General features: G+C 43.3%; 1 protein-coding gene across 1 annotated transcript in view; it reads left to right on the top strand.

Annotated features, from left to right (window-relative positions):
- PCCA (propionyl-CoA carboxylase subunit alpha) overlaps positions 1-12,759 on the top strand; it is a 279,452-nt gene that overhangs the window by 193,093 nt on the left and 73,600 nt on the right. The window contains exon 20 of the mRNA XM_077343823.1: positions 10,624-10,722. Within this exon, the coding sequence (XP_077199938.1) occupies positions 10,624-10,722 (99 nt within the window). The remainder of the gene's footprint in view (positions 1-10,623; positions 10,723-12,759) is intronic.

Genomic DNA, 12,759 nt, shown 5'->3' with positions numbered 1-12,759 from the left:
TCCTGCACCTTGGGGTTTCCCCATGGTAGGCTTCCTCTATAGGGGTACATATAACAATAGACCTGCCCTTCACCTGCCCCTTATAGGCGTTTTATTGGAACTGTTTTTGTGTTATTACTAGGATGACTTGGAATTCTGATCCTGCAACACAGTAGGCACGATAGATGTTTGGCCAGCAGTGGTGTAGGTTGGAATGGAGTGGTTGGTGATCACCCAGGATTATGGTTGTAGTCCCTTGTATCTAAGAGCCAGCTTTGTGTAGTGGTTAAAGAGCCGTGGACTCTAATATTGAGAGCCGTGTTTAATTCCCCACTCTGCACAGGCAGCCAGCTGGAAGAACTTGGTCTAGTCACAATTCTCTTGGAGCTGTTCTCACAAAGCAGTTCTGTCAGCCCCACCTACTTCACAGGCTGTCTGTTGTGGGGAGAGGAAGGGAAAGGTGTTTGGAAGCCACTCTGGGACTCCTTCGGGTTGTGAGAAGCGAAATATAAAGAACAAGCTCTTCATCTTATTCTTCTTGGTGGTCTTTGTGTTCTTCTCTCCCCCAACTCATAGGGGAGGAAGCTGCACTAGCATGATACCATGTTAACAGCATGGTAATGAAGCATCAGCATACGTACCAGGGCACCTTTCGCCTGTTCAGCAGTGTTCATACTCATTGCTGGCCAGTAAGACAGATCAGCCATGACACTATTCTGATTCGTCAACATCTCCCAGTCCCTGTGGTGGTGATAGATAAATAGAGATAATGGCAAATACATGTACAGAACAGTCATGGAGAAAAGAAGCAAGGAAATTCAGGTGACTCTTACCAAGCATACCCCAGACTATAGATCTCTGTAGAAACTCAAAGGATGAGCAGGAGTTTTTACATAGCAAAATCCCTATTTCTGGTTAGTGCAAGAAGACTATTTTGGAGGAAGAAGGTGTTCCTGCTAGCACATTAGTATGTTCTCCTGTGGCAGAATCTTGCTGTCGTCAGTCAGTGTTGTGACTAAGTCCAATTTATCCAAACATACTTCTAAGCCGTCCAAAAACTCCGCTACCACCTTCTCTGTGGGGAGCCGCACCTGAAGCCTCCCGTAAGAGCAATTATGGATTGAATCATAACTTGTTTGTTTCATTATAATTTTTTTGCACCGACTTAAGGCAATGATGACTTAAGGCAATTCACAGGAAGGAATAAAGCCTCATTCTTTCACACATACCCCAACGATTACATGAGGGAAATTATCAAAAATAGATTGAATCCTGTGCATTTTATTCTGTTTTCTCAAGTTGGGCAAGTAAGGTCTGTTGGGCTCTGACTGACCTTACTTAGGTAAATATTCCATAACTAGGACACGACCATTGGAAAGACCTTATTGTGTGCTGAAGAAAATCTGTCTTGAGCAGATGGTAGCCAGAGCAACATCTCAGTCGTTCTCTACTGGTGTGGGGATTGTGTCTTTGATATGTAGCTTCTAAAGGCTTTTGAATGATAATGGATGGATTGATACACTATCACTGGTTAGGCTAGCATAACAAGATGAATAGGCCTGTGTCATTTGCTTACTTAATCTTCACCTCCCTTCTCGGGAAGTGGTGGGTTCTCCATCTTTAGACATTTTTAAACAGAGGCTGGATAGCCATCTGGCGGAGAGGCTGATTCTGTGAAGGTTCAAGGGGGTGGCACGTTACAGTGGATGAGTGTCCTGCATAGTGCACGGGGTTTGGACTAGATGACCCAGGAGTTCCCTTCCAACTCTATGATCCTATGATTCTATGATTCTATCTTTAGTGACTGTATCGTTTAAGCTTCTTTGCAGAACACACTAAAGTCTCATGCACACACCATCTCCTGTTCTCAGGTCAATGCAACTTGGTATTTATGTCGGCCGTGAGAAGATCATAGAAGTGGTATTCAGCAGGACAAGCAGACTGACAATCACAGGGCTGGGGAATGACAAAATTATACCATTAGCCCCCAGCTTTCTTAATGCTTCTGGTATAGAACCTCTCTTGAGCGATCATGGTATAGAGCAGTGGTCCCCAACCTTTATTAGGCTGGGGACCGGCAGGGCATCGGGCCATGGCCACGCGGGCCATGCCCACGCTTCGGGCCGCATCCGGCCGCGCCCGCGAGCCGCACCCGCGGGCCGTGCCCGCGGATCGGGCCGCGCGGGCGCGACCTGCACGGGCGCAGCCCGGCCCTGATTCCCTCTCCCCGCCCTCCCGCAGTAAGAAGCTTCCCGGGCCGCAAGCTTGCGGCCTGGGAAGTTTTTTACTGCGGAGGGGGGGGCGGGGAGAGGGAGCTGCGGCCCGGCGCCATGGCCTTTGCGGCCCGGCGGCGGGCCGCGGCCCGCAGGTTAGGGACCACTGGTATAGAGGAGGAAAACCCGCACCCCCCAACCTTTAAGATTATTGTTTGTTGGGTCATCAATCCCAGCACCCATTTCTGGTGAAGATATATCCCTGGCAAGTTAATCCCAATGGTGTATTGATTTGGGGGCATCCCAGGTGAGATGCCTGGTCTCTATGCCCCTTTCTAGATATATAGGTTTTGGTAGTTTGACTTCCATGGCCCAGTGAAAGACATGCTGTAAATTTTGAAGAGAATGCTGGTAAGAATCACCATTATTGAGAATAGCATTGAAGTGAACACTTTGGATGTTATCTGAGTGTTAAGGAAGGGAGAGGTTTCTATTATTCATATCACCTGCTTTTGTAGGGTTGCCAGGTTTGGATTGGGAAACGCCTGGAGTCTTTGGGAATGGAACTGGGAGTTGGTGGGATTTGGGGCAGAGAGAGGGACTTCAGTGAGTGGAGTGCACCCTCCAAAGCAGCCATTATAAGGGAACTGATCTCTGTCTGGGATTCCCCAGTACAGAGCTGGCAACCCTAGATGTTACCAGGAGAAAGCTGAGTCAGCAAAGGAGTGGGGAGTCAAGGCATATATTCTGTTCTCTTCCGATTTATCTGCCTGCCGAAAAGGTTCCCAGCTGCTATTCCACTGTCCTGGTGCTGATTAATGCCAGGTCAGCAAAAGGAGCATCTGATGCCATCCAGAGTTTGATCTTGGGTGAGCAGAGACTTGTGAGAGCTAGAGGAGTGCACTTTACCACTCCCAATTATGTTCACTTGGATTTTTCACTTCAGTAGAACAAAAAGGCTTGTAGGCAGGGTGTACAGCACAGTTCCCTTCCCCTAGCCAGGTATTCTGTCCAACTATCTCCATGCTTGGGTATCTGTGTTTGGTTCTGGTTCCATACGTTTTGCCCTTCACCTAGCTGTCAACGTTTCTCCTCCTGAGCTGAAACATAGTCTTGGAAGTGATGGTGAAGGCTGTTAGGATTTTGGACCAGGAGAGAACAGGCCCTTTTGTCTGATATAGTTTGGAATTTTAATTGCCACAATGACCACGAGTCTATCTCAGATTATATTTGGCATAACATACCCATCAAGACCCACCCTCAGTTTGGTTTTCCCTTCAGGACAGGGGAATGATGGTCAGGGAAAGTCGATGTAATGTACTTTCCCCATTGTTCTGTATTAATCTGTCACTAACGTATGGAGCATTTTGTAATGAATAATTGACCTTAGTCCTCTTGTTTCATGTCCTTAACAATGAAGAGGATAGCCTTTGTCATTTGCCATTGATGTTTTTTTCCCCTTTCATATTAGATAAAAGCAGTCAGCCGCATCAGTCCATGCTAATACTTCCATGTGTTTAACCTTCAAATATATTTTATAAGTAGTAGATAAAAAGCAAGCATGGAAATGTTTCCGTACGTTCTTTGGAACAGTGAGTTTTCCAGCTTGCGTAAATGCAGAGGAAAAGGCGGTGTGCATATCCTGGAAGAGTAAACAGTAACATGGACTCTGATACCGAGGCCTACAACAAAGCCAAATGCAAGCTCTCATATAAATCCTAGCAACACCATCCCTGAACCAAGCAACATCAGCCAGACCATCTCAGGTTTATACTCCTGCTCATCTTCTAATGTGATTTATGCCATCGTGTGTCAGCAGTGCCCTTCCACCCTCTACGTTGGACAAGCAGGCCAGTCCCTCTGGCGAAGAATAAGGGGACATAGGTCTGACATTAGGAACCATAACATTCAAAAACTAGCGGTGGAACATTTTAACACACACACACATACACACAAACATCCAGCACATTCAGTTGCTGACTTAAACGTAGCAATTGTCTTACAAAGGAATTTCAAATGGGAGTTAGAAAGAGAGACTGCTAAATTGCTACTGATAATGAAGCTCAAGAGAATTCATCCTTCTGGGCTGAACTGAGACCTAGGTTTTTTGTCTCATCACCGATGCTAATTTCCCTATGCCTCCTACCCCTCCGCATATCAAACCTAATCGTTTACCTGCTATTGTCATTCAGCATCTCGGATCAGACCCGTCTCTAAGATATAGAGGCAGATGGAGTAACATTCTAGCTATATCTGAAGAAATTAATAGTGATTCACGAAAGTTCATATCCTACCACAAATATTAGTAGTCTTGACTGTATTTCTGGACTCTTGCTCCTACCCTGGAAGAGTTTGGCACTTGTGTGGAGTTACCTACTTCCATTAGTGCTAAACACAAACCATTTTTCATGGAATAGCCCTAACTATTCAGTGTTATGAATATTTCGTTTCTTCATGCAGCATGCAAAACAATGGACAGTATTTGTTTGGAAAAAAACATTTTCCCCATTGAGTCTCTTTTAGAAAGGTGGGGAAAATGCTGAGTTCTTTTCTCAGACATTTGAAACTTAGCCATTATGCTGTTAAATATTGTCAGCATGGTATAGTGGTTAATAGCAGTGGCTTCTAATCTGATGACCCTGGTTTGATTCCCCACTCCTCCATATGTAGCCAACTGGGTTACCTTGGGCTAATCACAGCCCTGATAGTGTTGTTCTGACCAAGCAGTCCTGTCAGAGCTCTCTCAGCCTCACCTCCCTCACAGGATGTCTGCTGTGGAGAGAGGAAGGGAAGGTGATTATAAGCCACTTTGAGACTCCTTTGGGCAGTGAAAAGTAGGGCATAAAAACCTACTCTTATTATTATTTTTAATCTATTGAAATTATACATTGAACTTGTTTTTTAAGGCAGTGGTCCCCAACCCCCTGTCTGAAGACCGGTCCCGGTCTGTGGATCAGTTGGTACTGGGCCGCGGCTTCTCCTCATCCTCCTCCCTGGCTGCTGCCTTGGGAGCTGCCCTGCCACTCTGCCGCCGGCTCACCTTTGGTGCTCTCCAGTGGCTGCCATGGCTGGGGCTCCCCCTCGGGGTGGCACTGCGCAGCTGCTGCTGGCAGCGCCCTCCAGCAGGCAGCGGGAAGTCAGGGGTGCTGGCAGGAAAGCAAGTGGAGCAGGGGCTCAGGCGGCAACAGTGACATCCCCCGGCAAAAGACTACCCCCCCCCCCCATGCCTCAGTAAAATTGTCAAGCGATGACTAATCCCTGGTGATAAGAAGGTTGGGGACCACTGTTTTAAGGGATGCATTTATATGCTGTTTTATACACCAAAAAATAAATTTGATGGTAGGATGTGTTGATGTAACTCAGTAAGTTTTTGCAAGAGTTTAAAGTTTGGATGCATTCATATATATAAGAAATAAAATGCATAAGACTTTAGGAAGAACCAAATAATTTAAACCATAATCCTTAAACTGTTTACACAGATGAGTAGATTAGCTGGCACTGATATACTGCTTTAACTCTCCGGTAGCGGATTTGAGGTTGGCTGAAATCCCAAAGGTAGCTATGGTTTACATGAGGTGTTGGAAGAGAACAGTCTATACCACATTCTGAAAGTGATTCCAGTTTTGCTGGGCTGAAGAGATGAGTGGTGCAATCCTAGTCCAGTCGCATTTTAGAGAGCATCAAGGTTCTTCTTCTTCTTCTTCTTCTTCTTCTTCTTCTTCTTCTTCTTCTTCTTCTTCTTCTTCTTCTTCTTCTTCAAGCTACATATAAGCCTTCATGTGCAAACATATACCTTGAATAAAACTTGTTGGTCTTAAAGGTGCCACTCGACTCAGACTTTGTTATGCTAGACCTTGTTACACTTTCCTAAATCAATTAAAGTCCATGGACTTAGAAGTAGTGTAGGTCAAGGGGTAGTCAACCTGTGGTCCTCCCATGAGAATTGTAGTCCATGAACATCTGGAGGACCACAGGTTGACTACCCCTGGTGTAGGTGATAAGGATTGCATTGTAGGTTTCCTTCTGTTTTCCACTGTTAAGAAGTACTTTTGAGTGCTAGGGTTTATGTTACCCCATTTTGTTACCACACCAATACATCAGGTATGTATTTCACCATTTTATGTGGAAGATGTAGATGCTGCATGTAGTTATGGGTCTGTAAGCAGTGAAGGCTTTTGAAAAGCAATATTAAAAATGGACATTGGACAAAGACGCCCTGCAGTTCAAAAATCTCCAAGCCTCATTGGTAGTGGGTAAAAGACTGCCTCGATAACACTTGGATCAAATAGGGTTTTCCCCCCTACCATCATGTGCTGAATAAAATGTGCAAACTAGTTTGTAAGAAAGGGGCAAGATGTATTAATAGGTAACTGAGCTTTCCTTAGGATATTGAACACATATAGACTAGGTCTCTCCCCAGGGTCTTTTCCTTTAAAAAAAAAAAGTTCCTCTTTTAATGATACTGAACCCCATGCACTTGAACTTCCTTTTCAGGTTATACCAATAATCCCAAACCATTTAAAGGTAACCTTACATTTGTGTGACCTTTTGTGTGAAAGCTTACAGGGATTTTCCCCCCTCTTTAAAATGAAATACAGTCTACATAGCAACACTATTCATACAGTTCTCAACTTCAGTCTGAACTTAGCTGCCTCTTTTCTATTTGCTTTGCTGGTCTTCTTTGGTGTAGCAGCACAGTGCTGTTTTGGATCTTTTCTCTTTCCTAACTTCTCGTATCCATTTCTGCTTTAGCAATGGAATGTATACTGTCATTCATTGAAAGGATCTTTATATAAGATTTAACTTGTATATTACTGTCTAAATTGGGTGTAAATTGTAATCTGTGTGGGTCATCTTGGTAGATTCTGTACCATTTTCAAAAGCCCGGGAAATAAAAATAACAGGGCAGCATAGAAGCTGATCCCAAGATCTGCTGTTTCAGTGTTATAATGTCTAATCCTGTTAATAAATTAATTTGAATTCCAGTAATTTATTCCAAAATAATTGAGTTTGCCTAGTGCTAGGAGTAATAATAATTGTAATAAATGGTTTAGAAGCACTTACGAAGGCCAAGAGTGTTTATTTATCTATTCATTTAATTTATATACCACTCCTCACTATGATGTCTGGGGGCGGTGTACATAGAACAGTAGGGACAAGAAAGTACATTGAAAGCAATCATAACTCTCATAAATGCTGACAGCCCCTGACTGAGGTGAGGGAGGCATTTCTAAGAGCAACGCGGGGGAGTCTGTGGGCATGGGCATGCTTTCTTTTTGAGGGAGGGGGGAAGCTTTCCCCAAGTGCCAAACAGTTGGCTGACAGGGAGCCCCTTCTCACTTAAAATACTGATCTGTCTGGAGGGGAGATGCAGCCAAGCAACTCTCTGCAGATTTGAGGCCTACGCAGGGTTATTGTGCACATGAAACTGGATGTTGTTGCAGAGGTTCTTTTGTCTCCTGTTTCATCTGCACAACAACCCTGTGCAGTAGGCCTCAAGTGTTTCAACTCAACAACAACCTCTGTGGGAGGCCTTAAATGTTTCTTCTCTACAACAGACATGTCCAAACTCCAAAGCAGCCCTGTCTGCCTGGGGAGATGATCTTTATACTCTGCAGATGAGCTGTAATTCCAGGAGCTCTCCAGGCCCCACCTTGAAGTTGGCTACCTCTGGGTTGGAAATATTCCTGAAGAATTGTACAATGTCTCAGAGTCCGGCCACCAAAGTAGCCATTTTTGTCTGCAGAGATGATTATTATAATCTAGAGATGAGCAGCGATCTAGAGATGATGGTAGAGGCTCGCTGACTGCGTTTGGGGTGGAGTGGTACCGGTGTGTCCCTCCTGGGCTATGGGCTTTAACCAGCCCTTACCAGCAATTCTTTGTATTTTGGGGCACAGAAAAATGGACGGACCAGCATCAGTCCTGCGAGTCTGGAAAGTGCAGGAATATTTACAGCCTGAAACTGTAAATAATGAGCAAGTCAATCTCTCTATCCCACCTCCCTCACAGGGAGTCTGCTATGGAGAGAGGAAGGGAAGGTTATTGTAAAGTGCTTTGAGACACCTGAGATCTGCTGGGTGACTGCGGACCATTCCCAGTTCTCTCAGACCTCTTACAGCCCCACATCCCTCACAGATTGTCTATTGTAGGGAGACAAAGGGAAAAGGTGTTTGTAAACCGCTTTGAGACTCCTTTGGGGAGTAAAAAGCGGGGTACAAAAATCCAGCTCTTCTTCTAAGGAGCAACCATGAAAGAAGCATCTAAGCACATAACATTTTATCAACAGCAAAAAAATGGAGACAGAAGGAGCAGGGAGGACAACTGTGTACTGTGGCTACCCCATGTGTATTAGGGCAGGGGGACTTTTCAGTTTCTGTAGCCTAATCCACACAAGAAGATAGTTAGTCTGATTTTCCCTTCACATATCTGAAGACATGGCTCTTGAAAGTTCATCTGTAACCACTATGCCACAATTCCCAAAGGTCAGTCTTCTTCCACACTCAACGAACATTCCAAACCACAGGTTCTTGACACCCATATCTCCACATCCATGCCCTCATTTGCCACCACGCCACCACAACCTCCCACACAACACACACATTCAACCCCATGCCCTTACAGACTGGACAACTCCTCCCCTTCCTCTTCCCACCGCCAAGCTCTAGCGCCCGTTGTATTCGTGGATACAATGGGCTTTGCCCCTAGTATAAATATAAATGTTAAATATAAAATTTAAATAACTAATTTTTCAGTCTCAGCCAGTAGATTCCTATACATTTAAAATAGACTGAGATAATATTGGGATGGACCTGGGATTGAATTAGAGTAAGTAGCTGCTTTGTGGATTTCACTTTGAGTTACAGTTTTGATGAATATGATTTTGCTCTTTGACATTATCAGGAGCCAGTTTGGCTAATTTTTTTTTTTAACAACAGTCTATATTTTTGGTCCAATATGGGTGTCAATTTAACCATACAATCCTGTGAGAACTGCATAAAACAAGCAACCTATTAACAAAGTGAGATTGACCTCCGAGAAAATATGCACAGTATCATGCTGTTAGCCTAATAGGAAGTTTACCATACTGCTAAATTATATAGGAAAGAATACGTAGCACACTGGATTCACTTGTTCTCAGTTGTTAATAAATGGGGGAAAACATGTTACCGTTTTAGAATTAGAATGTTAAGTCTGTTTTCTTTTTGCAATTAGTAATGCTAGCATTTAATGTTTTGTTAAATGGTTGCTTTCCCAGACAATTGATTTTTTGAAATCTGTCTGTCTGTCTGTCTCTCCCCTCTCTCCTTTCGATTTCTATCCCACCACTTTCCATAGACTCGTGGTAGGTTACATAAAACATATAACACCCCCAATAGAGAGCCAGTTTGGTGTAGTGGTTAGGGGTGCGAACTTCTAATCTGGTAAGCCGGGTTCAATTCATGCAGCCAGCTGGGTGACCTTGGGCTCGCCACGGCACTGATAAAACTTCTGACCGAGCAGTGATATCAGGGCTCTCTCAGCCTCACCCACCTCACAGGGTGTCTGTTGTGGAGAGAGGAAAGGTGCTTTGAGCCTCCTTCGGGTCGAGAAAAGCGACGTATAAGAACCAACTCTTCTTCTTCTTCTAAACCCCCCTTATAATAAACACATAAAACACAAGAAAGTGGCATAATCCCCATTCCTCCCCTACAATCATCCAATCACCACTGGGATGGTATAACGTTGGCCAGAAGAGGGGCCCCAGTTGTTCCTGCATATAAAATGTTCTATACTTGCAGTAAGTTTATGAAGGTCAAATCTCATTCAACAAAGGCACGGAACATAGTTTGTTTATTTTCCTTCTTGCTAGTGAAACAACTATTAACGACTTTGTTGCAGGGTATGGAAAAAAATAAATGTTAATAAAATTAATATTTGGTGGCTGAAGAAAGAGCAAGACAGAAACTGCAAAAGTTTGACTGGACTTTGAGATTAATTACTGTCTTATTAATTAATATAACAATGTTGAAGCCCGTCATTAAATCACACAAAAAGTTCTTTGTTGGTCCTTGGAGAGCGTTTTATATGCAAGTCCTGTTGTGTGGGTTGCGAAGTGTCACCGGGATTCATATGCATTGCTTGTCTAATTACAGTAAACGTTGCAAGTCCAGGTATGGTTTAAAAGTTGGATGGCTGTGTGCTCCTTGGTAGAAATTACTTGAAGCCCTCCATAGGCAGCTGTTCACGGGTCCTTCACCTTTTCCCCAGAGATGCTCAAAAGACTCTGTTGTTAGACCCTGTCTTTTGTGTCAGAGACAGTAAATATGACAGGTTTCTTGGGAGCCATCTGTTTTAATATGGCTGTTCCTTTGTATGCAGCTATGAACTTGAGGTCTGTTTCTTGTCTGGCTTTATACTAACTATTTTTTTTTCTTTGGTGTCCCAACAGGTGGAAATTGATGGGATAAAACTGAGTGTGACTGGTGAATGGAACATGGCTTCAGCACTGCTGCCTGTTACTGTGAATGGGGTTCAGAGAACTGTACAGGTAAATACTGCTTTTTTTTTTTTTTTTTGCTTAACACCTGTATAGTTTTGGAAAGATTGGCTGCACTTCAGATTGCGTTTGCAAATATTAAATCTTCCATTAAAGGCAATGAGAAAGAATTTTCCCATCTGCAGGCTACCACATAGATCAGGGGCAATCAACCTGTGGCCCTCCAGATGTCCATGGGCTACAATTCCCATGAGCCCCTGCCAGCATTTGCTGGAGGACCACGGGTTGACTACCCCTGATGTAGATGTTAGCTGGATTTCCAAAGAACCTGCAAGGCATACTCAAACTTGATTTTCTCATCTGATGCTGCACTGTAGGTTGCTTTTGAATTTCCTTCTAGCTTTAGGTATGTCATACCAGGGCATTGGATGGTCTGTCGAAGAAGAAGAAGATTTGGTTCTTACATGCTGCTTTTCTCTACCCGAAGGAGGCTCAAAGAGGCTTACAGTCGCCTTCCCTTTCCTCTCCCCACAACAGACACCCTGTGAGGTGGGTGAGGCTGAGAGAGCCCTGATATCACTGCTCAGTCAGAACAGCTTTATCAGTGCTGTGGTGAGCCCAAAGTCACCCAGCTGGCTGCATGTGGGGGAGCGCAGAATCAAACCCGGCATAACAGATTAGAAGTCCGCACTCCTAACCACTATACCAAACTGGCTCTCTGGCTCTTCTGAACCAGAAGGTCTCTCCATCAGAAAAGAGAGGGCACTTTGGGAACATCCCCTCTTCTTGTTGCCCACATTTTCATGAGTTTTGGGGAATGATTATGCTGAATGAGTGCAGGGATCCTTGGGAATGCAGGTAGAGTTGCCAGCTTTTCAGTGTCAAGCTGTATTAAAACGGCAACTAAATAGAGTTCCTTAAGTTGTGCATCTTTTTTTTGTGACTACTAGAGTCCAAATGGTAGAAATATGCTCTGTAACTTCATTTCTACTCACTAACAGACAGACAGAATACCTTTTCTGCATCATTCAATTTTTAAAATATTGACAAATATAGACCCAATATTATGAACAATCCCAACGCAGGCCAGTACAATTATCCTTTTTCGATTCCATTGTTTAGATGCCGTCATCAAGAATGTTGCCACCTTTTCTGTAACCTTGCAGTCTCGATCAGCTAATAATTTATCAATCAGTTTCTGATTATTTGCACAAGGTGTTGGAGCTATAGTTTCTATAAGATGTTCTCGTAAATTATTGGAAAGATGGCAGTCCAAAAGTATGCGTGAAAGGGAGTCAGGACAACCCATTCCACATCTACATAGCCTTTCTTGATAAGATATTACTCACTAAATAAATGAGTGCTAAGATATTTTTAATTCCATGTACACAAGTAATTGTTGTCATTTATGGCATAACAGTATCTTTTTTAGTATGACATAAATAAAATCAATACATTTGTTCTTATAAATAGGGGGAAAGAACAATGATTAATCATATTTCATTTCCCTAGTTGCCAGTCATATTTGCAATTAAATTTGCAGATCTTGGAAATAACTCATTTTAAATAATTTAACAGCATTTTATTGTTGATATTTATTGATGACTAATTCAAAACTAAGTATGAAAAATGTGTTGGTTTTTGTGTTGTGGAAGTTGAGAGCTTGGCTTCCCCCCCTCCCCTTCTTTTATGTTAATACTCTTTGGTTTATGTGCCTGTTTTTAATAATCCTAGAAGGAAAAATTGGACCTTTTCCATTCTCTTTGGGTTTTGAATCTTTTAAAAATTAGAAAAGATTAGCTTATAATGTTAGTTCCAAGAAGGTTAAACACATCTAAAAGGTGAAAACTGGGGTGGGTGAGTCCTCTTTTAGTACGAAAGAGTGGGTCGGTCCTCTTTCTACTTCCCCAGGCTGTATCTCCCGGCAATTTCATTCTTCACTTCATACCATTCCAAATTGCAGTGCTGCTTTTCAGCTGCACGTAATAGTTGCTGTCATGTCTTGTTTACCCCTTACTGTCTGATAATTTACTGCTGAGCATAAAATCTTAGTAGACCAGTAACTTCTGTTCTATACTGTATGCATGA

This window comes from Paroedura picta, chromosome 6 (genome assembly GCF_049243985.1).
Source record: "Paroedura picta isolate Pp20150507F chromosome 6, Ppicta_v3.0, whole genome shotgun sequence".
In the NCBI taxonomy this organism is placed as follows: Eukaryota; Metazoa; Chordata; class Lepidosauria; order Squamata; family Gekkonidae; genus Paroedura; species Paroedura picta.
This window is presented reverse-complemented; position numbering and strand designations above follow the sequence as displayed.